The 25,060-nt window shown below is 46.6% G+C and overlaps 1 protein-coding gene across 1 annotated transcript in view; it reads right to left on the reverse strand.

Moving 5' to 3' along the window:
- The window catches only part of LOC128891218 (headcase protein), a 167,784-nt gene extending 149,338 nt beyond the window's left edge, over positions 1 to 18,446 (reverse strand). The window contains exons 1-3 of the mRNA XM_054150568.1: positions 17,836 to 18,446; positions 9,747 to 9,808; positions 7,778 to 9,654 (exon numbers count right to left, since the gene is read on the reverse strand). Coding sequence (XP_054006543.1) covers positions 7,778 to 8,541 — 764 coding nt within the window. The 5' untranslated portion in view covers positions 8,542 to 9,654; positions 9,747 to 9,808; positions 17,836 to 18,446. The remainder of the gene's footprint in view (positions 1 to 7,777; positions 9,655 to 9,746; positions 9,809 to 17,835) is intronic.
- Between the last annotated feature and the right edge of the window lie 6,614 nt (positions 18,447 to 25,060).

Here is a 25,060-nt window from a genome sequence, read left to right on the forward strand (position 1 = left end):
AGTCGCCTATCGAAATATCGATTCGTTCGGCTAGCAATGAGCACCTTTTTGAATATTTATCACCTGGTATCTTTCACGCAGATCGCAATCGTAAATTTCACGCGTAGAAAACTGGTCTCGTCTGGTCGAAGTCTCGCACGGGTTGTCGCGTTGTTGTTTCCGGTATACTGAACGCGCACGCCCGCTAACCCTGACATTTTGACTCGATTATTATATATATATATATATATATATATCGTCGTCACTGAGTTATTTATTTCGAAAGTGATTACTGAATCTGCAACCTGTGCCACCAGAGTCGAGGTTAATCGAGTCGATAACCAAAAATACATTCCTTTTACGAATCGTATCGGGAATGATTCTCGTTGTTTGCGTTTCAGTTTCGGATAGCAACAATTCTAGTGGAATAGACGGCTAATGGAATGGAATTTAAAGAGAACACAAACATACGCGTACGCATAATTAAGAAATAAAGAGTTTTGTACGAGGGCGAGTCGAGAGACCGTAATTCGTAGATTTGCCTTCGGTTTGCAATTATCGTGCGATTAAGCGCGATCGTGCGAGTATAATTTGACAAGCGCAGGCTACAATTTGCCTCGTTTACGCGTTTGCATGGCGTACGAGGGCAATCCGCTGCGCGATTCAATAATAACACCGTTCAAAGTTTCCCAAATTGACGGGACTCGAAAATGAAATCGATCCGGACGATTATGATAATCGTATAAACCCTCGTTCGCCTGACTGGACTACTTTCTAAAATCCCAACGATGAATCGTAATATGTATATTTCGCCTTATTTGATCAAAATAAGCCGAAGATTACGTCATCATTTTCATTCGTTCCATGCTTCGATCTTATTTCAATTTGATTGTTATAACACAAACCCCGCGTAAGCGTGTATCGAGCCAACAGCGTTCGTTTCCACTGGAAACGCAACCCTTTCTCTCCCTGCGATTTCCGTTTACCTGACACAGCTACGAACTAGATCCCCGGGAACGAAATATACACCGCGTCGTTATCGTTATCGGTCGTAAACTTAGACACGCGTCGATCTCGAGGAACTCCGCAACCCAAGATCGTCCAGCGTGGAATTCGTTTGCAGGTGCACGAAGAGGAAGCTCGAACCTCGATGAAGTATAAAAAAAAAAATCTCGAAGTTATTCGAACCGAGCATGTTTCCCCCCCCCATATAGGGACCGAAATATTCGAAAGAATTCGTGATATTTTCCTCGAAACGTTTCCCCACGTTTGAACAATGCTGGCTCGAACTCCGAATTAAACTCGAAAGCGCGCGCGGAATTTCACCGCCTCTCCCCGGAAATTCAATAATTCTTCCGTCGAGTGCCATACTCTCCTGGTTCCCCCATATATCCCGAAAGGAGGATCTATGCATTCATAGCCAATCGGGACACATCTAAATCTTCGTATCTCCAGCATCTACGAAATTCTAGCGTGTCTTTAAGCCATCCCTGGGGTTCCACGGCGGTTTTTAATTACGATTTTACCCGAAGATTGATTCCCATTAGCTCCCATCGCATCCCTTATTTACCATTGCACGCTTTCTCGACGATTGGGCACGTCAGACCCTTTGAACCCTTCGCGAGAAGCCCCGGAGCGATAGTTCTAACACGAACTTTATTTCCTTTGATCTCGGACCTCGATGAAACATTCGAGTAAAAGTAATATTTGACGAGCTTATTGCTTCATCTCGATGGTGTCAGCTCTGAGCAAATTTTGGGAACCACTGTTTTAAAGAATGTGTATCCTTTTATTGTGATCCAGGGATGGCAACCCTACCGTAATACATACCGAAAGAACACCCTAACGAGCTCGTAAAACGGCAACGAATGAGGACTGGGCTCCTCCCTCCGCGGATATAATTCGATACGAACGACGATATCGGAGGAACACGAACTCGAGAGAGAAGGAGAGGGCTCTCGTAAGGAACGGTCGGCGGGACACGCCACTGTGCTTTCCAAGCGTAATTTATTTTTGGTTAAAACGCGAGTAACGCGCGGGGGACAAACCCTTGGTTCGTCGCACTTCGATGAAAGTGGAATTTATGGCTCGCGTTGCGGCGCCAAAATGTCTGTGCCTATAAATTCGAATCACCTCCCTAAGACACCGTTTCTCAAAGTGTTAATTTTCGTGGGGTAACTTTCTACGCTATGCGGAAGCGATTTGCGAAACTTTCATCGCGTTCAGACTTAAAATGAGGCCGAGTATACGAAAAGTCCTATAAAATACAAGATACGTTTCGGTTTTAAAAACCAGAGAGTGGTCCATTCCATCGGGAAACGTTGCTGGAAGAGAAATGTCTGGTGAAATGGCACCGAGGAAGGGGGTAGTTCATCGCGACACACCCAATTTCCTGTCGGAGCATTCCCCCGACAACCTATTCGGAATTTGTAATCGGATACTGTTCCACGTCGAGTAATTCTTTTCTGGAGACGGTCTTTTTATTATCATCGATCGATCTCAAGATCCCAGGGATAATGCATCGTTCGGAACCTCCGCCTTTTAATTGAACGCCGCGAAAGGGCCGCCGGGGAATGCGTCACGACGCGATGGGTGGAGACCACCGGGGACAATGGAAACGCTCGTGGAAATTTTACGACCTCGTGTGTGCTCTGCTGTTCGTCCTGACCATCGACTGCACTGTTAGGTCACGAAATATAGCGAGAAGCGCGCCCGTAGTTCGCTAGGAGAGTCGACAGAATTTAAGGAAAACTGCTTTCGATGGAACAAAACTATCATTTCGAAGAAGAAATTATTCCGACGAAATGTTAACTATTTGCGGACGAGAAGCGACTCTCAGTCGCCACGGAAAAATCGCGACCGAAAAAGTCGTCGTCCAGAAAGGATTAATCTTGTTGAGCAATCTTTATTACTTTCAGGCGCGTTGTTCGTTAATGTAGATTGATCTTTAAATTACCCCTTAAAAAAGTACAGTTTGTTGTCATTAACAGTAAGTCAGAAAAAATTAATACCAAGTACGATATAAAATGATAAATTTACAATCGACAGCAGGTTTCAAATAATTATTGTTTGGTCTACGCTATCGTTTTGACCAGCAACGTATATCCGCGGATCGACGTCGCATTTTTTGCAAACCTGAATCAACCAGTTAGTAGGTTCCGGCTTATCTTTTTCTCCGGCTGTCCTCAACATTTATATATAACCAAACCCCGTAATTTACACTCGTCTTATTTTTCCCACCACAACCAGTTTCAACCACGTAATCACATGTCGCGTGAACAGGATCATCATCGACATCGGAACGATAGAGGTGGGGAATCTAGTCCAATACAAACTAGAATATGTTTAACGATTCGTGGTGGAACATACGACTGACAAAAATCAATCGTAACCTGATACGCGGGACACGGGAAAGATGTACATGTATAAAAACACTCCGGACGAACTGGCACGTGATTAATACATCATGTCTTTGTTCTATAACTAATCCTGGTTTGGTCCCTGTGACTGGACCATTCCATCCAGGTCAGCTTTCCAAAACTTCGTAGAGTACGGATGTTACTTCCTCGTGAGATAATATATTCTAAAGTATATTGAAATTCAAATTTCACCGCGTCAAACGATTATTTTATTACACATAATCCAACAATTCACGACAAGATCTGAAAGGTAACTTTTGAAGTTTCTATCTCAGCCAACTAAGTAAGAGTACTTGAAGAATCAAAAACTAGAGTTCGAATACAGATCGAAACACTTCAGAAAAGGCATATAAAAATGTATCGAATGATAACAGAGCAACGAGTATCGTAACAATCGTAGAGTTTAACGGTGCGGAACGAAAGTGTATATTTCGGCGATCCGAAGAAATGGCGGTTCGTTTCGGCGTCGCGGGAACGAAAAGCCCGTGAAGGGCTTTTTAGCAACATTCCCGGCGTTCGAGTCGTTTAAATGCATCGCAGTGGCGTGATTCCATGCAGTTGGCCTTGGAGGCTGCTAGAGCGTCAAGCTCCTCTCTTCGCCCGCTGGCCCTGAGCTGGTGGCCACGGTCAAGGCTACGAGCACCCTCTCTTTCTTCTCGTTCTTTCTCCGCCTCTATTCCTCCGCGCACACTATCGTCATTTCAACCACTTTATCCGACTCACACTAACGCTCTTACGTCTCGGAGGAGAGAGGCCTAAAACTCGCCCGCTCCGCACTTCGGTGCGCGTGAACCACGCGCAGAAATTGCCACAAAATTATCGTGCCGACGCTGATGATAAGAAAGAATTTATTCTAAGCACACGGATGAACAAAACTTCGAGCTGGACTAATACTCGACCGATTCAAATATAGGGCAGTAAGACGAAAAACTATTTTACTTCGATGCTTCGATTTGGAGGCCTGAACGATGACGTCACGCACGAGAAATACCGAGTGCCATCGAGACGACGGTTTCGTAATCGCGTAGGTTAAAGGAAGGAACAGGGGCGCCGAGATAGGAATTCGCCAGTAACGAGATCGGGACCAAAATAAAAGATCGCGTAACATTCGTCTACACGTGTGTTACGTATAGTTCGATGGTGAGGGACGATTTCAGTAGGGACTGGCCCCGTCGAACCGGTGGAAAATAAACAGAAATAGGACAGGTTCCAAGACTGGATCTAAATATAGGATTACACGGAGTGCGCGTACTATGGGTGGGGCGCCATCGTAATCGTTGTGTTCGTCGCCCTTCGTCTTCTCCTTGCTCTTTAAACGTAGCTCTAGAGACAACCTATACGACACACAACACGGTCACCTATACTTCGATCTACGAGGCTTCCATGAAAACGAACCCCTGCGTTCATTCATGTCCTACGAAACGCGCGTCTAGAGAGTTCCTTTACCACGATATGTGACCGGGACAATTGACTTTTCCTCGTCCTTCTCGACCCCTTTTTATACCGCCATTACAGCCCCGAAACAATATATTGGGTCGCGACTCAATTTCCTTCGATCGATACGTCTAACCTCCAAGTAGCTTTCCTCTATAGACTTTGGAAAAATATATGAAAGCTACTTTTCCTTCGATCCTGGTTCTTCGTGAAAAACTTTACTCTCCCTTTTCTTTATCAAATGAAAATTATTCGACTTTGACTGAATTAAAAAGGTAGCCCGTAGAAAGTGCTCTTTTTATAAATCGAGCTGCGTAAATTGAACCTATTCGAATAGTTCGAGCCCGAGTTTCATCCTCGAGAAACGTAAATTTTTTTTCTAAAAATATCTCGCGCAATTGGTAAAATATGATTCAACGTGATACGAGTCATCCCAACCTCTGACTCGTTATTTCATTTTTCTCTACACCTTGTTCGGAGAATCCTAGCATGCTGCGGTTTCTACAGTGATCCACTCACGGGTGCCGGCGCCACAAAGCCGCGACAGCTCGACAGAGTTTCATCTTTTTTTCTTTCATAACCGGGAGCATCAAAGTGTCCCGAAAAAAAGAGCCTGGAAGCCGGCGTTAACTATCTACGATTTAGATCAGAGTTACAGACGCGCGCGGCATTTGAAAGAGTCAAGAGCCGGTGCCGCGGTGTCGCGTTACAGGCTCAATTCATCCGTAAACTTCTGCGTAGCCGAATTGTCGCCTGCTTTCTTCAACCGGCCTCGCCACGCTCGAGCGCACCGAAAAAACTTTATACTTTTTACCCGCCACGCCCTTAACCCTTTTGCTGGTCGCGAATGTAAAAGTAGAACTCCATGTATACATAAACGTTTTGACAAAGACTGTGATACGAGTACGCAATGTGTACCGAGAATAAAGTAACGACTTTACGTTGGTATTCTTAAAAAGAAGGCTAAGAATATTTTTCTTCGTAACGTAAACATGTAACACTATCGATATCTGGGTAAGCTCTGGTATATAAACGATAGGCAGGTACGATACCATTAAAATAGTAATTGATTTCCGCGATGGAACATTTCGTCAAGCGAAAATATCCCTTTAACTCTATTCTTAGAAGGATGCCCCGCCGTATTGCTTTTTTTCCAGCAAAGAAGTCTGCTTTTCCCATCGTTTGGCCACCATCCGGCGAAAGTATTTCGCGAAACGTGCCTCGCGCGATTATTTATAGCCGTTGCCTGTACACGCGTACGCCGCAAACGCGAAACAACTCCGTCGCCCCGAAGAAATGAAAATATTCCCCTCTCTCCGTCTCTCTCTCGCTCGTTCTTTATACGAGCTTCGAAATCGCGCTATAAAAGAAGGAACGGAAGCGTGTGCTTTCCATACGGAATATACGCGTTCATTCTCTCGCCACCCCTTCTGGCCGCCTCGGCCAAACGACCCCCTGCACGCTAAACTTTAACGCAACACTTTCGAGGGCGCGACAAAAGCTCTATATCGAAAATCCTTCGCGATCCCCCAATCTCTCATATTCTCGCTCGCGTCTACCTACTTTGTCTTCCTCCGGTGACACGTACCGGCGAGGAAATTTTCGAGAACCGCGGACGAGCCGAGGAAAACTTTGATCTGGGTGAGAACTTTGAGCGACGAATACGAAATCAAATATTTTCACCGTTCTTTCATTCGCGAGCTCGATACTGCCCTAATCCACGAAGAATTTTAAAGGGCAGACTGCTTGGAGCAATGCTCTTCGAAACATGGGTGTTTAGGAAGACGAAAGGAGTCGAAATTATATAGAGAACAGATAGAGACATTTAAAAATCTTTCGAGGCCATTTAAATTTCCAAATTCACGTAAATTTATGCTACAACTTTTAGTCAAGCCAGAGCGAACAAAAAGTTGTCTCTCTTTCATTCGTTACTCGAAATTTCTCTAATATTTTCCCATCTACCTAATTCCTGCGACTCTTTCGAGAACCAAGACCGTCCTCAACTCGAGACGACAGTCTATCCTGAGAACGGAATTCAAGCCGAGTGAGACGTGCAGAGATACACCGACGTCCCTTTAGGTGTTGGTAATTTTATCTCCGAGGTGAGTGCGATTCGATAGAAACGCTCCTCTCTTATCGACGTCATTGAAGGCGACGAGGCCAGAGGAGAGAGAGAGAGAGAGAGAGTTCGTGTGGGAGAGAAACGTGACGAATTTGATAAGGGATCGCGGTAATTTTATTCCTACACGTAGACCTCACAGGGAGAGAGAGAGAGTCATCGGTATCGTGACCGTCAGGCCAATTATTGTTTGTAACGAGTCGGTCGTCGTTTTTTTCCCCTGGCCACCACCGATCCGATACCACGAATCCAGAAAGGCTCGCTCGCACGTAATACGCGTAATTGCGGGGGCGTTGCCTGGCGAAACTGCCAGCGTATCTCCGACACCTATCGTCCCGAGGAATTAATTACCATCTTTCCGTGGCGTTTAACGCGATGGAAAATTATATAGGTCGGCTCGAAATTGCACGTGAATACTTGGGGGATGTTTCCCGTACCTTGTCATTAGCGGAAGAAATTGCAACACCGACCGAATATGGGACAACTGAGAACTTCGTTGCTCATTAATTAAATAATTTTGCTCGATCGTATTTTAAAGACTAATTCTAGGTCTGTTAATATTTATTTAGTAAATTTGTCCAAAGTAGAAACCTGATATTTTTTCGAAAATTGTACCAAGTTTTAAAAGGTTTACTGGAAATGGAACTCTGTTATTGAGTTTATGTAGCGCACTATGCGAATTTTAAGTTAAACATTTTCTGTTAGATCTAAAAGCTATGATATATCAAGGTGTATAGAAAATTCCGGTCGTTCCGAGATATTTCTTTTTTCGAGGCTACAGGTAGCCTTTTTTTTTTGTTAGCATTAAGAAGAATTACGGTCTCACCGTGCTCGATCGCTGAAAAAATCGACCTTGCTCTTCTTCTTCATGATGGCCTGGGGCTGATGAAGCGGGCTGACGCTGGGCTCGCTGGTAGCCGGTGGGGAGCTGGATCCCGTGCTGGAAGACAGCGAACCAGCCCTTCCGCGGCCGGATTCGATCAACTGCAACTCGGTTGCACCGCGACCATTGGCCGAAACGTGATTGCCGTGGCTCGGCGGGCCAGCAGAAACGGCCAGCGTGGGCCTGCTGTTCTGACGATTGCGTCGTTTCTTTTTCTTCGCCTCGTTCTCCTCCTGCCTGTTGCCAGAAGCGTTCCCGCCTGTTCCAGGCGGCATCCAGTCCAGGTCTTTCTTCAGGTGTCCGCGACCGCAACGACAACCGCACGCTTTGAACGCGAGATCGTAACCCTTTTTCGTCCAGAGATTCTGATGGCGTTGTCGCTCGGACCAGCTACGTGCGCGTCCGCAACTCTTCAGATACGTGAGCACGGTTTGCTCCCAGGCGTCGAAGCACTCGCGATGCATGAACTGGCCGACAGGGCAATTGTCGTTGTTGCAGGTAACCTTGACGGTATCGTGCAATGAGTTTAGCCGAATCAACGCGTCGCCCCTGAGACACTCGCCGGTAGGCGTACAGCAACGCGTCGACGTCACTTGAGTTTGCACCAGCAGGTTGTTGTTGTCCATCGTGTCGTTGATGCCGGCACAGGCGCCCCCGTTTTCCATCAATGCACCACCGTGGCCGTTTCCGTGGCGCCGTGGTGCCATAACTTTCCTGAATTTATACGGGATCCGTATATATGCCCTCTTGTTCGCCTCCTCGCCAACTCTGATTTCTCTTCCCGGGTGAATTCGCGACGACTCGTGCAGGCAAGCTGAGGCTTGTGGCGACAAACGCAGCGGGTGATCGACCGATTGGAATTGATTCTTCGTTGCGCAACGGTTCCGTGAGACACTCTCTATTTCTTCATCTTCACGCAATTCCCGCGTCTCGCCTGTACCGTCTCATGCACACCCATTCACCGACCGATTCGTATTGCAAGATGTCGCGGGGAATTACAGTGACACCTCGAGTGTGAAACGGTCACTTGAGGGAAAAAGCGCGGTTCGTCGACGATCCAATGGCGCGATGTTCGAACGTCATTCGATGTCGCTTCGTTTAAATGGGACGAAACGAAGGGCACTTTGCGCACGAAACCTCGGAGAATCCACACGCGTCCCGAAAAAATCTGTTTATCGTGGTGGCGATGTTACGTGGCCACCAGAGTCAAGGTCAGCGTAGGCCCGAGCTAAAGTATCGACACGTTGTGTTCCCGGCACGGAACGGTCGAGGGATCGCGAAAGATTCACCGAATTCTCGCAGCCTCGAGCAAGGACGAGGAACGAATCCGTCACTGAACGTGTCTCGCCGGGTGCTTCTCTCGAATGTCAGGGTCACCGGGCGCGAAGCGCGCGCAGCGTCGAACGCAATTTCCCCGGATCGTCGAAAGTCGTTTCTCGCGCACCACTCGACGAGACGGAGAGATGATAATTGAAGCGATACGCGCGCAACGAACAACACACCGAGGCTCCGGTTCCTTCTTTTTTCTTTTTCCTCTCGTGCACAGAGTCCACGACGAAAAACACTTGCTCGCACGTAGGGTGCACCAGTCACTGAGCGCCGGCGACGACAGCGTGCCGGCTGCCGTGGCTCGGCGCGCGGGCGAGCGCGAAAGTGAGGCCCCATTGGGTGAAAGCGAAAGCAGCGTGGTGGGGGTCACGGCTAGCGCGCCAATCGATGCGCGCCGTTGTCGTCCCTCCGACGGGCGCACGCTACCGCTCTATCACGCTATCCCGTTCCCGCGTATCTTCCCGTTCTCGTTCCTCTCTCGGTCGCTGGCGCTGCATACACGAGCGCGCGTTTTACTTTTCGAAGCCGGCGAGGAGGCTCGCGTATAATTCTCGACACGCGTGTATCCCTCTTGTATACATACGTTCGAGCGAGTGTGCGACGTACCACATCTACGACAATGACGTTTTCGACGTGTCTCTCCAGCTACGCAGATATCGTAACGAGATAACGCTTGCCAAATTGAAAATTCTTTTCCGGCGGATCTCGCAGCGATGGCAAGTGAGTTGAACGAATCGATAGATAACAAATTAACTCGAATACGTGATTCTATGGACGTACATGTTTAATACCGTTTCGCGATGTCTCGTTCCAAAGCTTGGAAAACTTTAAGGTGTCCAACCAACATGGATGCCCAGAGTCAATAATTCTTTCATTTTTATGCAAAACAGAAAGCCGTTGGCGTCGCCCTTAGAGGACCATTTCTTTGCGACACTTTTCGAGTTTTCGAATATGTCAGCGACTTTCCCTTACATCTTTTGCGAACGTCTCGACGAGATCGGCTCACATCGCGTGATTGAATATTCTCGCTAGGTTCGTTGCCATTGGCTTTTATCGTTCATCTTCTAAGAGCAGATATGGCGTACGTGCCGAGTACCATGTATGTATTTCGAATTAGCGGTGACTCGACACACTCGCCTTATACATGAATGTTTAATGCGTATAAAATGTAGTTTCTCTTTTGCTTCGACTATAAAGGTATCCGACTCTTTTTGGAAGTTTGTGAGTATCGAACTGTTAGAGAATTGTGGTTATGTAAAAGTATCTATTACTATTAGTACGAAAAGAACAAAAGGAGACAGGGCCAGAGCAAGGCAGGTTCAGCGCATTCACCGGAACCTGGCTCCGCGTTTTAAAAGGCCCCGCGGTCTACGAAAATTACTGAATTAAAAGGTACCGATTTCGATTAACTTTTTACAGAATGACGATACCATTAACAAATGGAAGCAATTTTTGCCGAGATGCAAGACATTTTTTTAGTAGCGATGATTAAATTGAAAGGAGTAACAAAAATCATCAAAGTATTATTATTTAATATTCATCTTACAAAAAATATATAGCATTTGGTAATAAATAATTCCTCGTTGTAAAATTGAAGTGTAGGATTTGAGTGCGAATTCAGGTCCCATAAAATTTTTGAACCCGGCCCCGCAAAAGGTCACGCCGGTCATGAAAGGAGGCAACACTTGGGGTGGTCTCGGCAAAGATTAATTTCCTCGAAAATCGATAGACGGTCGAACATCAGTCTACTTTGAAGTGAGCCATGTATCGCCCCATCTGGTGGACAGTAAATAACCTTCGTCGGTAACGCTGTGTACAGTACTCGCGACAGTCTCTTTTTCTCGAATGTGACTTCTGTCGTGTGTACTTTTGCTTCAAGGGAACGTTGGTATGAAACAGCAAAGCGTCTCGCGAGGTGTAAATATTTACGCCTCTGGCCCTTGGGTATATTACGTCAAATTCTGGAGAAAAGTGTTGCGGTTCTTTTTGCGTCGCGAGCGTGACCCTGTGTACAGTGCGTATTTTCATCGCGTGAACTTTTTCATCGTGTTCCCGCCATAATTCTTCGCGGGAGATGAATTTCAGGGACGCGTCGGTCATAGCTTCTGTTTTTTCTTGCCGTGTCGTGTGCTTAACGCGTAAGTAGATTTCGTGCAAGAATACGAATTTTTGGAGAGGTTAGATACGCTCGAGGTTCGAATGCAACGAGTTAACGCGAAAGGGTAATCGGAATTGGTGGAAAGCCGAGCAGCGTCGCGATACGCGTTTAGATGTTAGATAAGCCATCTTAAATTTAACCAAGCTTGCGGTCACGCAGTTTTACTACGTTTTCATTTTTATTTCCAGCCTCGTTCCACAGTCGTCCCGATCGCTCAAGAAACGTCGAGCCACTTGAAGAGATGTATTTGGAATCGGAGTGCTATTCTGGACCGCATCTGAACGCCAATGACGTGAGTATTGTACAAACATATTATTTTTTCGCCAACATTTTCGGACATTGCCTCGACTGAAATTTATGACGAGACTCCTTTAGAGGAGAGTTGATATTTTCTTTATATCTCGTATACAGGGTGTCCCGAAAATGTTGTAACAGCTTGAAAGAGGTGGTTCGGGAGATGATTTGAAACAACTTTTTCCTTAGCGAAAATGTTGTCCGAGGTTTCGTTAAGGAGATATTAACGGAGAACACTGACCAATCAGCGGGCGCTCCATTGGCATTCTCGCGCTCTGATTGGTCGGGTAGTGCGTAGCCTACGCTACCGCGAGGGCTCCATCGGCACCCTCGCGCTCTGATTGGTCAGTGTTTTCCGTTAATATCTCTTCAACGAAACCTCTGACAACATTTTCGCTAAGGAAAAAGTTGTTTCAAATCACCTCCCGAATCACCTCCTTCAAGGTGTTACAACATTTTTGGGACACCCTGTATTTGGGATAAACTGGTATTTTTGAATTCAGAGACTGAAAAACTTGCGAAGCAATATTTGTCGTATCGCACACGTCGTTTATCTGCAATTACGAGAAGTGTTAGGTTATGGTTACGCTATTACGTTTAGGGGCCTCGTAACGAAGCAAGCTCGTTCACGCTCGCGAAAACGGGATTATGTTTACCTCGCACCACGCGATCCGAAAATATCGCGAGAGCGTTTATTGATAAATAAATCGGCGGTCTACGTATGCGTATCGGTTCTGTTCTCGTTTCGCTGCGTTCTCTTTCCCCCCATAGGACGGTTTATCGAAACTTTTGACAAGCGAATTGCACAAACAACGTTCAGAGATACGTATATATGTATATTAACGGGTAACCGTGGCGCTATCCCTTATCGAACGGTTCTGGCTTATCTGCGGCGAAGGTCATTAATGGCAGAGATTACATCCGGTGGTGCGAGAAATAAAAAGAATTGCCGGGACTAAAATAAACTGTGCGAAACGAACACGGTGTGGTTGGCGAAAGTATTCGAACGCTTGCAGTTGAGAATTATGATGATTCAGGGACGGAAGTTATTATATATTATTAGAATTTCTAGAGCAGTCGTAGACGAGATTTACTTTTCCGTTTCCACCGTAGTTTTAGATTCTTATTAGAACGTTAAAAATAGATAGATACAACGCGACAATGACACGACTTGCTATATGTCGTGCAACGCTCATTCTGATGTACTTTAACGTAAAGGCAAAGTTTTAAATAATGCAGACTTAGATAGATGGCCGTCAGCCGGTTACCGCAACTTCCGTCCATTCTCTTATCGTCCTGTGTCCTGGAAAAATCGTGCTTGTTGCGGGAGAAGAGCCAACGTGCGCGAATTTTTTATCGTGCGATACACGTGTTTACACTGACATATATATTGCCAGCGATTGTCGACGCCCACGCAGATGTGTCAGCGGAAGATTCTTGCGCAAACAATGGTTCCCAGTACCGCTATATCAAATATTAATGAAACGTGATCACGATCGACGTCGATAAAATCGACTTAGGATTAATTTGGCGCAATTTTCGAACGATTCCCACGGGCATCGGAGGACACAGGAGAGCACCGCTATCGGGAACGCATAACAAAGAGTCGATTTTGCCCTGCTGTCGGCTCGCGTGTGCTCGTGCGAGCGAAAACCACGCGGCGAAGCCGGCTCCTGGGACATCGACGAAACGAGATACGTATTAGATTACGTTGCATAATTTTATCGGCGATCGTAAAGCTGTTACGAAACGTGAGACTCCCAATTCTCTAAAGACGCGAGCCATAAATAACCCGTGTTGATCAAAATAACGTCAAACCCACCATGGCTCCAGCATTACGGAAATGTTTACCCGTGGCATGCTTCGTTTCGTGTCGAGGCTCTTAGGTGAAACAAAAAACCATCCTTGGAATATTGTTTTCGTTGTACGAGATACTCTGCTTCGACAGTTCTCTAGACAAATAACAAATCGGCGTTCAACGGATTTCTCCGAACAGCTTTAGAAAAACTAGTTGGAATCTTCGAGGGAATTCGTAAACAAACGTTCACAGAACTCGAATAAAAGTTTGAATTTATAGCTACAAGAATTTCTTAAAATCTGGATACGATGTAGTCCACGTGTCAATTATAACCAAACGATGACTTAAGCACCGTCTAATTTTAAGCGATAGACATCATATTACAATTTCGACAAGATCGCTGACATGGACCGTAAAAACTGACCTTCTTTGTCTATTCTTCAACGTAGAGTCCCATCTTTAGAATAGTTCCCTAGTTAAAGAATTTTCCTGTAATTCCTCTAACGATGAACAAATTCTCTAAAATGGTACGTGGTAGATTAGACCAAGGCGAATAGCATACAGAGCGTTGTTCTCTCCTTGGTTTGCGTTTAAACATTCACCCAGCGACGGGGAAAGAGCCCGAGCCGAGATTTTACGATTCTCACGTGACGAACACCCGGACACGGTAATAAATAAAAGGCCCTGGGACCTCGCAGGGTAGAGATTCACGGTACGTTCTCGAGTGTCTGTGCGACGATCGGCGACGAATTCGATTCGTCTCGATGATGAATACCTGGCCTGTTTATATCGAATCGTGTAAATATTGTATCGGCGCTAAGAGCCCATAAACGCAACGGGGAATCTAGGTCAGTCGGTGGCTACGTTAAATCGAGGCTTGCGCGAGAGCGAGGGAGAAGAACCGTCACCCTGGGGTAACAGGACGTCGAGGCATTCGAAAAAGGATAATCCGGCGTCCTCGAGAGGGCCCCGCATGAAAAAGTTGTTTTGATCGGTTCGGGTTTCTAGGACGGTGACCGTGAATAGGGCTTTGAGCTGGTATACGACTCGCACAGGCTTGGGGGGTTCGTGCACGGGGGAGAACCAGATGTCACCGAAAGGGACACGGCCCATACAGTTTGGTTCGCGCGTGAAGAGATCCGCTGGGGCGATTAAAAAATTCGAAGGAGCCAGGGCGGGCGAAAACCGGAGGTCCCGTAAGCGACAGAGACAATTGAGCGGAAGAAAAATTTCTTCCGTTCGAAACATGGGTCGGGGACCGTGGCGTCGTGTTCGTCGACCTTCTGTTCCGTGACTAAGTAGGTTCACGTCGAATTATTTATTCAACGACACAGTTTGATGTGGTAAAACCTGGTGTATAGTGTTGAGGTATTTCAGTTAAATACTCAATTAATAGTATTATTAATATACAGGCCCAACGTCAATTTGTCTATTATAAAATGGCCAATAATGCACACACATACACACACACACACGCACACACACTAATCGCGGCGATACAACAAAAATAATAGTGCTACAATGGTAAAATAACAATTGTATGATTTACACGTGCTCACTCTCAAAGGTCTCTCGAAGGAATTAAGAGACAGGCGTAAGAGCACATGTTATCAAGCAAAAAAAAAAAAATTACGTACACACGCTCCATCTGCTAAATTTAGCGCGTACCTCTTTCGCACTCGTACTATTGTTTTCGTGTGTGAAAGGCGGGCTACTTGAACAGTTTACTTCAACATATAGCTCCAAAGCATTCTGGCAAGAGTATCGTTTTCAGAAATTTCCGACATCGTCTATCCATTTACCGATTCACCCTATGCGCCATCTGCGAATGATCTCGCCGCGGCTGTTCGCCCAGATTGCAAAGATCAGTTTAGTCCGTACAATAAAAAAAGATTCGAGCTCGTTCTCCGTTGGATACGCGAACGTCGGCACGTTCGCGAGGGTGTGCTGGCGTAAGCAGAGATTCAAAGTCCCTGATGCAGTTTGGTGCGCGAGCAGCAGCGGCGTCGGCGTCGAAGGTGGGTGGAGGGTGCGGGTTCGGTGGATGGGGGGTTTTGAAGGTTGGGGGCACCGGGTTGACCGTGGGGTGCTGAAAAGCGGAGGTGTAGGTCTAGGTTCAGGGGCGGCAGTGCCCGGATGGGCGTGCACTTTCGGTTTCAGGCTGCGCATGCCCGCTGCACTCTTCGTTCTCGCCCTCTGCAGCCGAGGACTCTATGCGCTCATAAAGTTTCTAGCCACGTAAAATTCAACGCCACCGCGCAGTCGTTGTTCGTAGAAGCGGCGAGAGCGTTGTTGGTACGGCGTCGTCTCCGCTCGCGTCGCTATCTCGTCAGGATCGAAAATTACAGGGCGTCGATCGTGGACGAGCAGGTTCGTACCCGGGCGAGAGCACCCTTTCCGACGTTTCCCGCTCGCCCGCCACGTCCCTCGCGTTTCTCGGACTTGTTACACACTCACGACGCCCGATCGAACCGAATGCGCCCCTTTAGGATCCGTGAAATAGCCGGGATTCGCGATGCTTACGCAGCAAACCTCCGCGGGGAGTCGGATTGTTTTTACGCCATTGGCTGGAGGCCATTTATGCCACTCGACGGAAAAGGCTAATTTCTACATTCGATAGGCAGACGATAATTACGGGTCGATGTGTAGTAGAGTAGCTTAATATCTCATTTTATATTTAACCGTCTACCAATTCCTGTTCAAGGCAAGCCTACCTTACCTCTGAACCGCTTTAACCATCTTCAGGAAACCGCGAAAAGTCGTATAATCACGCGTTGTTTATGCTCCACACATGACGAACCACGCCCTGCGTGAGCGAACGCGCGGAGAATCGAGACGCGTCGAGCCACCAGATATCAAAGGTAACGCGGTAATTACTTTCGTCTCCCTAATTCGCGTTGCTCTGTGTGCACACAATTATTTGACTTCCAGGTAGACGGCACGTACAAACGTTCCTCGTGGTTATCCATGGAAATTTCGCTCCGACTACGAAGATGCAATTTTCGCCGTGTCCGCGCAGCACCTTTGCGGGGAACACCTGGTAATCTCGTTGACCACCTAAGTGCGATTAACTGTTTGGATAATCGTTTGGCTGCGCAATGACCTCGCGGCAGTGTTTACGATTGGTCGCGGAACTCTGTAAACCCTTTTACGACGCGTTCGACATTTGTTAATTTGCATTTACAGTTGCCTGGTAAAAGCTGACGTTATGCAACTTCGTTCGAACAAAAAAAAAAAAAAAAAAAAAAAACATAGAAAGAAAAAATATTTGTTTGGAGTTGCTATTAATAATTAAAAAAATTTGAATACGCATTTGATACCACGGTATTAAATCAGGAAGTTTAAAGGAGACGAGCAGGGGTTATTCAACGTTCGCGTGGCTGTTTCGCGACATCCGATCTCGCGAGTAGTCGTGAAACCTTAAACAAGCCCGGTGCAATGAACGGAAATTGACGTACCGGTCGAGCGCGTAGCGGAAAGAACTTTAATTAATGGCCCTCGGTGAACGAACTGTTCTGGTTAATGATCGGGGCTGCACGAAATACCAGAAAAATGCAGATTAACGTAACGAATAGTTACTCTGAAACGCGTCGATAATGGGACGGAAGGTTCACCTTGCAATTATTCGAGGGGCGATTGGCTTCGTGAAAGTCGAGGATTAAAGTAACAAATCGAAGTACTTATTTTTTCCCGCGCTTAGCATCGATAAATTATCGATATTTAAAATGCTCGTTGGCGCAACGCAGCCAGGCGACGGTGTTGGTATAATTTGTTCACGGATGGACTCGGCTTATTTCCGTCGCTAGGCAAAGCTATTCATAGCGTACCGACATGCAATTGCATAAAGGCAGTGGATACGTTGACCCTAAGCGTTACGTAACTCGCGTCTAGCGCCAGCTATCAGCGGAACGATAACACCGCCGCTCGATAGTTGGTCCGCCGTTGTATATCTATGAGAGGCATTTGCGCCTAGATCGTTGTATTATTCGCAATCTCTTCGTGCCTTATCTTTTCGGGTAACGTCCATCGACTTTCGAAACAAACGTCCCGTTTGTACGCCCGTTACCGTCGTCGGCGAGACTGCGCGTCCGCATCGGTTACCGTTTATCTCTCCGCATACTTATGTACGTGGGAACGTTACGGTAAACGACGCCGACGATATCGATACTCTCGGTAACAAGGATTGTCCTTCGATAAACGAAAAACTATCGCGGATAAAAAAGGAATCTCGGCCGTCGGATGGGCATTAAAGTTGCGTTCGATAAGAATCCGATGACCGTGCCAACGAAAGTATTACTTATCTCCCGGGGCATCCGATGTCCTCGTTATCTCTCAGATAGCTTTCGCGCGGTACCATCGTCGTACAAATAAAAATCACGAGAGGATCGCGAAGGCTTGCGAGAAGAGAAATATAAAAATTACGTGGATGGTTAATAGACGTTAGATTCTTCTTCCTCTGACGAAAATATTTTCTAGTTCCTGGCGATGCACCTGCAGGCTGGCAATCGACAAGTTCGAGATCCATTGGCGGCTGGCATCATAGGTTCGCGAGCGCGAGTTTAACGGGCTGTTAGATTTCAAAGTTTGCCTCGGGCGGGTTGTGGAAATACACAGAGGCGATCGTAGTTTGCAACAAAGCTGCGTGCCGGTTCGATAGCTCCGGAACGTTCGCCAAGATCGAAACTGGGTTACGCTCGCGGCTTGGAAATATAAGCGGAGATCCGCGCGCGCGACTGCTCGACAAAGCTACGGTCGCCCGCTTCTGTAACCCTCGCGTCCGCGCACGTTTATTCGGAAACTGGTCTGTCCTCCAATCTGGAGCCTTTTGTGCGCATCTGCAAGCTCACGTGTCCCCTCTATTCAGACCAGCGAGCTCGGGATATCTGACCGCGAACCCGCCTTTTCAGGGATTAAATCTCCTCGAACGAATACAATTCGAACGGGACGATTTACTTGGACCGGTTCGCGTGCTCGCCTATGCCAGGGTTTCTCAAATTTATCCGACGTCACGAAGAGATCGGAAAGTAACGTTTCAACCGGTAAAGAAATATTTATTCTTGGCTTGGCAAAGAAGCTTCTGATAACAAGCAGTCATATATTTAAGAAAACTGTAGAGATTGGTATTATTAGGCTTTCGATCCGATCGACCGGTAGCTCGAGGATGATTTATGACACAGTTTAGTATGTCGTGTTCTCGGAACGGGCTTGCAACTCGGTGCGATCTGCACTCTTAAAATAAATATACTACGTGTGTTCTTGCCTCGATTGACTTAATGACGTAAGCCTCTAGTGGTAGAGCTGCGCGATTTTCAACCGATCCACAGCGATAGTCTCGAGTAACTCTACACCACCGCAGTTCGTTCAGGAATTGTTTATTCAGCTTCGAATACCGCTCATGTCCGTCGATCTTCTCCAGACTCCCGAGTCGCGCATCATTTCGTCGTTTGTCGAATCCGTCCCCGAGCACGCGCGCGGGCAACCATAACCGCGGCGTATACGCGCTAATTACGCAACGGGTGATTCACGGCGCGCACATTTGTTTTGTCGGTCCGAAGAAAACGGCCGCCTTAATTGCCGAGCGAACGGATTTATGCTAACGTCCGTGCACCTTGGCGCGGCGTAAATTTAATTACTCTCGTATCCAGACACCGTGCGCGAGGATAATTAAAATATTCAGTCGCGTCTTCTTCTCCAGGCCGAGCTAGCGGTTTCCGAGGTAGGGGACACGTTCTACGATCCAGAAGAATGGGAAGAATGGGAAAGAACATTCTTCCTGTAAGAAAAACCTAGACAAACAGATTTGGAGTAGATTTCGTTGTATCTAATCTTCGAAATTAAACCTGTCTCTTCGCGAGGTGACTTACGTGTCGATAACCGTTTTCTAGAATGTGCTAGGCCTACTTTGCCGAACGATTAGGTCCTCGATCGATTCAAGATCCTACGGTACACTCCGATAACACAGACAAACGCAGAGTCATCTACCGCGGTCGCCGCGATAAAACTTAATCAAAGGGTTGCAATTACGACCGCTGGCGTGGCTCGAAGCCATCGATCCGAGCCAGCTAGCTGCTCGCTCGATCTCCGCGAAATCCGAAAACGTGATCTGGGATCTTATCTATCGCAATGATTTACGATACGGTCGTATATACAATTCGACCGATAACCGACTAAACCACGAGCACGAGCACCGTGGCACGAGAGAGCCAAGTGTCGGTCGATCGACGATAACGCCGCCCATCAAAGTGCTTTCTAAGATCACACCGTGAGGTCACAAGCCGGGGCCAACGACGATTTACGACGTTTATTATTGATAGAGTCGTCCAAGAAGGTGAACGACGCGATTCTTCGAAGACGGTGGCACGGTGAACTCGGTCGTCGTGACGCGTAGCTATCCTACTTTCATAAAACTTTACACAAGATCTTCCGAGACACAAATCAAAGTTGTATCACGTTTTTAAATGGTAATTAAAATGAAAAAGTCAATCGACTAAAGGGTACTTGCGAGTCCGAAATTGAAGCTTACTTTCATGGCGGATCCATGGCCGAATGGTCGCAATCGCTTTCTCTCCCACGTATCGCGCGAACTTTCGCGATTAGATATCGGGAATCGCCCGACGACCGTTTCTAGCTACTAGCGCCGATTAGATAGGACCATAATTGCGGAACAATGACCGACCGTAGGCCGTTAGCACCGGGACATTGTATTGCCGCGAGAGTCTCGTTCGAGAATCGATACGTCGAGGCCTGCCTACGCGAGCCGGCGTTCCTATACGTCGATAATTTCGATACCGTGCGAATCGCGATTATCCGCGCGTGTATACCTGTCCGTTCGCCCGTGAACGCTCGAATTTACAACGCTTGCTTTAACACCGTTTCGCGCATTTCACCTCCTTCCCCCTCCAACCCTTTTAAATCCCGCTCAACGTTCGCAGCTATCGGGGTGTCTTTATTATCGTAAACGGTTATTTAGGGCACGGTGAATTTTTCTATTCCGCAGCCTAAACTCTTCTTGCCTAAACTCTTTTCAACCGTAGAAGACTTTTCATCCGAATATATTTACGCGCCAGGACACGAACGGGGCTCGAATTTATTTTCCATCGTTGAAAGACATTCCGGTGTTTTCCTTGGTTGGAAGAAAAGAGTTTGGGAAACGCTGCTGGAGTGAATTTCTTGGATGGGAGGAGACGTTCGATGCCCCTGTAGCTAAAACAGCTCCTCCCATGGTTCTTTTATCCAGCAGCTTTCGGTCTTAGTTTTCTATTTCCGGTCTTCAATTTCCGACAGTAAATATCCGGCTGATCTTGCGAAGTATCCTCCATAAAAATGTCATCTCTATTTGCTCCCTATGTAAAGATAGACGGTCCGATCAAATTTATACTTGCAACGCCAACAACAACTAAAATTCAAACTTACGACTCCCCCGAAGAAGGAGCGAAATCGATACCAACGGAGAACGTGCTACGCTTATAGAGCTATTTCTTATCGGCTTACGAGCTTGCTAGCAACGCTCAGAAAGCTTATTAATGGTCGGACGAAGCGCACGGCTCGGATACCGCTGATCGATACATTAATTCCAAACGTGCCAAGTACACGCCATCCGCAAATCTCATCGAGGATGCGTGACGAGTTTATCAGGAAATGTAGTCTGCGGAGAGTAGCAGTCAACACTTTAAGCATTCTACGAAGTCGACAGACTTCTGCGATCGTTTCCTTGCGACGTTGAAACCATGGCATCGCGGTTGTACGTGGTTTAAAGTTAACGCGTAGAGTACGATGTCCTATGTGACGAGAACGATTCGAGTACATTAAGTCTTGTTTCGAAAGCGTAGATGCAAGAACTCTCATCGAAATCGATTGAAGTAAACCGTGTTAGAATCATTTATAGAGAAATATAGAACTGGATTCAGGGAATGCTTCATGAAATAGAAGCGAGTGTAAAGTAACAGTTGCGACTCCAGACCTGTTTGAACATATTTGAGTGATGAACAAGTTCCTTGGGCTTCGTTACGTTTGGCACTTTCATGAATTAACGCAACTATATAAATTAGAAAACCACCGCGGCGCGATTAACGTTCTCCGAACGAGTTCGCGTTACTGGCTCTCGGATCGTAATCGTTTCTTTATCCTATATTGAATTAATTTCGTACTTGAAGAGGGTTCCAAGAACGAGAGCTGAATAAATTACGTTCTACACGACTGTACCGGTTTTACTTGCTCTTGTATTAATAAGGAAGGAACAGGCTCCATCCCGTGTACGTGTTGTATAACGTGGCATTAATTTGAATGTTCGTGGCAGACATTGCTTGTTATTATGACAAATCGAAATCATAAAATTAGCAAAGCGAGCGCGATTTCAATGTTTCGACCACTTCGGTAGTGTACGCGCTCTCGATCCTGATTAAAACGCAGAACATAATTTTAAAAGATTAGACGTGTTACGAATTAAGAACATTTAACACGTTGGTCGCCACGTCACCCAGAAATAGGTGACAGGACTTTCCGTTAAGGAACTAAAAATATTCATTTCAATAGGTGAGACAATAATGAAAATAAATCTGGACAGGATTCTTGAATTTGACAACGTTAAAAAATTAAATACTACGACAGATATTAAATTATCTGATGTTCAATTTTAATGAGTTTTAGCTTGGCAGCCAACGTGTTAAATCTGCGCCCTAAAGCAAATTTAAGCTCGTTTCTCAAATTCTGTGATTTCGATAAATTCGATAGCGTTTATTCGACGAATCGTTCGCGACTCGTTTCTAGATCCGTTAGCCCAATCGTGGCAACATCGCGTATTGCCAATTCCGCGGTAACTCCGGATATTGCAACGTGAAAAGGCATCCCTGGCCCCGGTCCGTGTGTTCGTTCCGAGGTTAGCGTCTCGCAAGGGAAGGAATTCTGCTGGCAAATGAGCTTCGAAGTCTATAGAGTACCATAGACGGTATATACCGAGCACTCGCGGAAGGCAGACACTCCGTATCGACCAGGGACGGCGGGAACAGATTGAAAGGTGAGGCAGACAGGTAGGCCGTATGTCGGCGAGTACGCGTACGTAACGGTCGTTACGTTAATGACCAGCCGCGACGGTGAAGTACGTAACCGAGCTTTCGGCCAATAATGAGCATTACGCTCGCGAACCAGACCCGGGGACGGGTTGGAACTAATCGATGCTGCCCGCCGGGGGAATCGATTCTTTTTGCCAGTCAGGGGAAATACACCCGAGGAAAAATTCATGTACCTCTAACCCTTTCGATCAATTTCCTGGCCGACCCTTCCGACGAACATATGAGGGTCATTTCATGCTTGAGAAATGATTCTTTTTTGGAGGTGGGAACGTAGGTCTTCGCTAACGAGCCGTTAGGCGTGCGGAAACCATCGCTTTACAAAGTTTTTTTAGCACAGCAAGCGCTGGGTCGAGCACGTTTTTTCCCCGTACACTTCAAAAAATTTGAAAATTTGTCTCTCGAATAGCTTTCAAAGTCATGGTATTTCAATGTAAAATATGCTATTTTATTTTACGAATTTCATTTTTGAAATAACATATTTCAGATTGAAATACCACGACTTCGAAAGTAATTCGATAGTAAAATTTTCAAATTTTTGGAAGTTTGGAAAAGAAACGTGTTCGAGCAACATCGACCCAGGTGGTTGGCGAAAGCAATAAAACCAAGGTAACCGACAGAGGGTTATATTACCAGACGTACCGTTTACTCGATGCACGTATTTTGAGTTACCACGGCAAAACGGTCTACCTAGTTCGGGGAACCATTTGATTTCCGTGAACCACTACAGGGATAATTGGGTAGAATTGGTTAGAGAGTCGGGGCAAACTAGGCGCGGAACTGGCTGAGCAATAACCCTAATATTCGAAGCCGGCGAATGACAGGGACGCTATAGGAAGGCATAATTCCCCATTTGGAAGGCATCGATTGAACGAAACCTTATATCCTGGGCCCGGCTGAAATTCGAGGACGTCACGCTATGGCTTTCTTCCGTCTATGAATTAGTGAAAAGGAAATTCTTAGGAGCCTAGAGACAATTCCAGGCCGGCTGGTATTTCGGAACGTGAATACGTTCTGCGGCGTCGTGGGAATCGGGAATATGGCTCTCGAGGAACCCAGCAATTTTTGGGATTTTTCCGTAACCTCAACGCAATCGATGGGGCACCATACCAATTTTCATCGACCCGTGCAATCCTCGATGACGGCTGTACGCGAGTTCTCATAGGTCTAGAGATGTCGTAGATGTATTCGAAGAAAGTATTTCGTCGCGATAAGCAATGATCTCGGTAACAAGAGCGATATTACGGCTTCCTACCTTCGCCTCTTTAATATTCAGAAGTTCGCGAACGGCCCCTGACGCGTTACTTTACGTTTCGCTTCTTCGCGCTTCGGATGAAAACAGTGACGTCATAACTTACGAAGTTATAGCGCTATTCTCAGTTTATGGCTACCGGCTGCTTCGACGATATCCGGAGTTATTACGGCCGCTACGGGAATCACGGCCGGAATTGAAAACAAAAGGAGAAATATAGATAAGCTAACTACCCAGCTTCGGGCTACGTATTCGACCATAAATACCGCTATAAAAGCGCATGATCGACGTTGACGGGCGCAGAGGATTCGCGAGGGTGGCTGGCCTTTTCACTGTCTTTACTTTTTGAAATGGTCGCCTGTTTCTAATAGGACTTGAATTACAAATATTCGAATATTGTTAGACACTCGAGTGCTACGAACAAACTTCAAATATTTCAATATTTCAGTATTCGAAGAGTATAGAATGTAATTTTGTCTATACCTCTGTTCAAAAAAGTACCAACAGTATCAAAATTCATGCATCGGAACCCTACTAGACTAATTGGTTAGACAAATACTTATCCAGGCCAAACAGTTCTACGAGAAGTCCCCAGCTCCGATGCTAACACGGGTCACACACCGCAAGTCCGTAGTCAGCCTAGGTTCGCGGTAACCCAACCTAAGAAAAGAGAGAGCGAAGGAGACGAGGACGGAGGATTTGTCAAGAGGGCAACGACCCATCGGCCTAGTTTTAAAATCCAAAACAAACCTGGTGGCCGGCGCGTCAATGGTCCAGCGAGCTCGGTTTCCGCGTGAACCGTTCTGCGCGTGCGCCCGCGCGATCAGGGACAAAGTTCCCCTACAGGGGTCCTCGAGCGCGTTTCCCCCACCGCCTCGTGCGATTTTTACGAGCTCGTAAAAGCCCGTGTTTTCGTTATCCGCGCGGGAACCGAGGTCTCGCTGACGGGTTATGCGGCGCGATTGAAAAATCGCCGCGCGATTAACGAGCGCAGCTGGAACAGCACACGCGCGCGGACATCTTGGTTCTTTTGTCGCGGGGAGGGCGCGATTTCCTTGTCGTTGCCCTGTGTTTCAGGAAATTTATAACGGGCGTTTACGACCCGTGTAAAGGCCAGGATAGAGACTCGCCCAAGTTGCCTGGACAATCGGAGCACATATCGTTCGAATACCTGGCAAATGTAACTCGATCTAATATTAGGTTGTTCCGAAAGTTCCTTTCGCGAGTTACACTGAATTATTTTATGTGGTCGTGTTTCTATAAATAGACAATCTAATTTCATAGATATTCATGTCGTAGCAGTAATGGAGCAAAATGAATCGTGCACAAT

This window comes from Hylaeus anthracinus, unplaced genomic scaffold, assembly GCF_026225885.1.
Source record: "Hylaeus anthracinus isolate JK02 unplaced genomic scaffold, UHH_iyHylAnth1.0_haploid 0, whole genome shotgun sequence".
Taxonomy (NCBI): domain Eukaryota; kingdom Metazoa; phylum Arthropoda; class Insecta; order Hymenoptera; family Colletidae; genus Hylaeus; species Hylaeus anthracinus.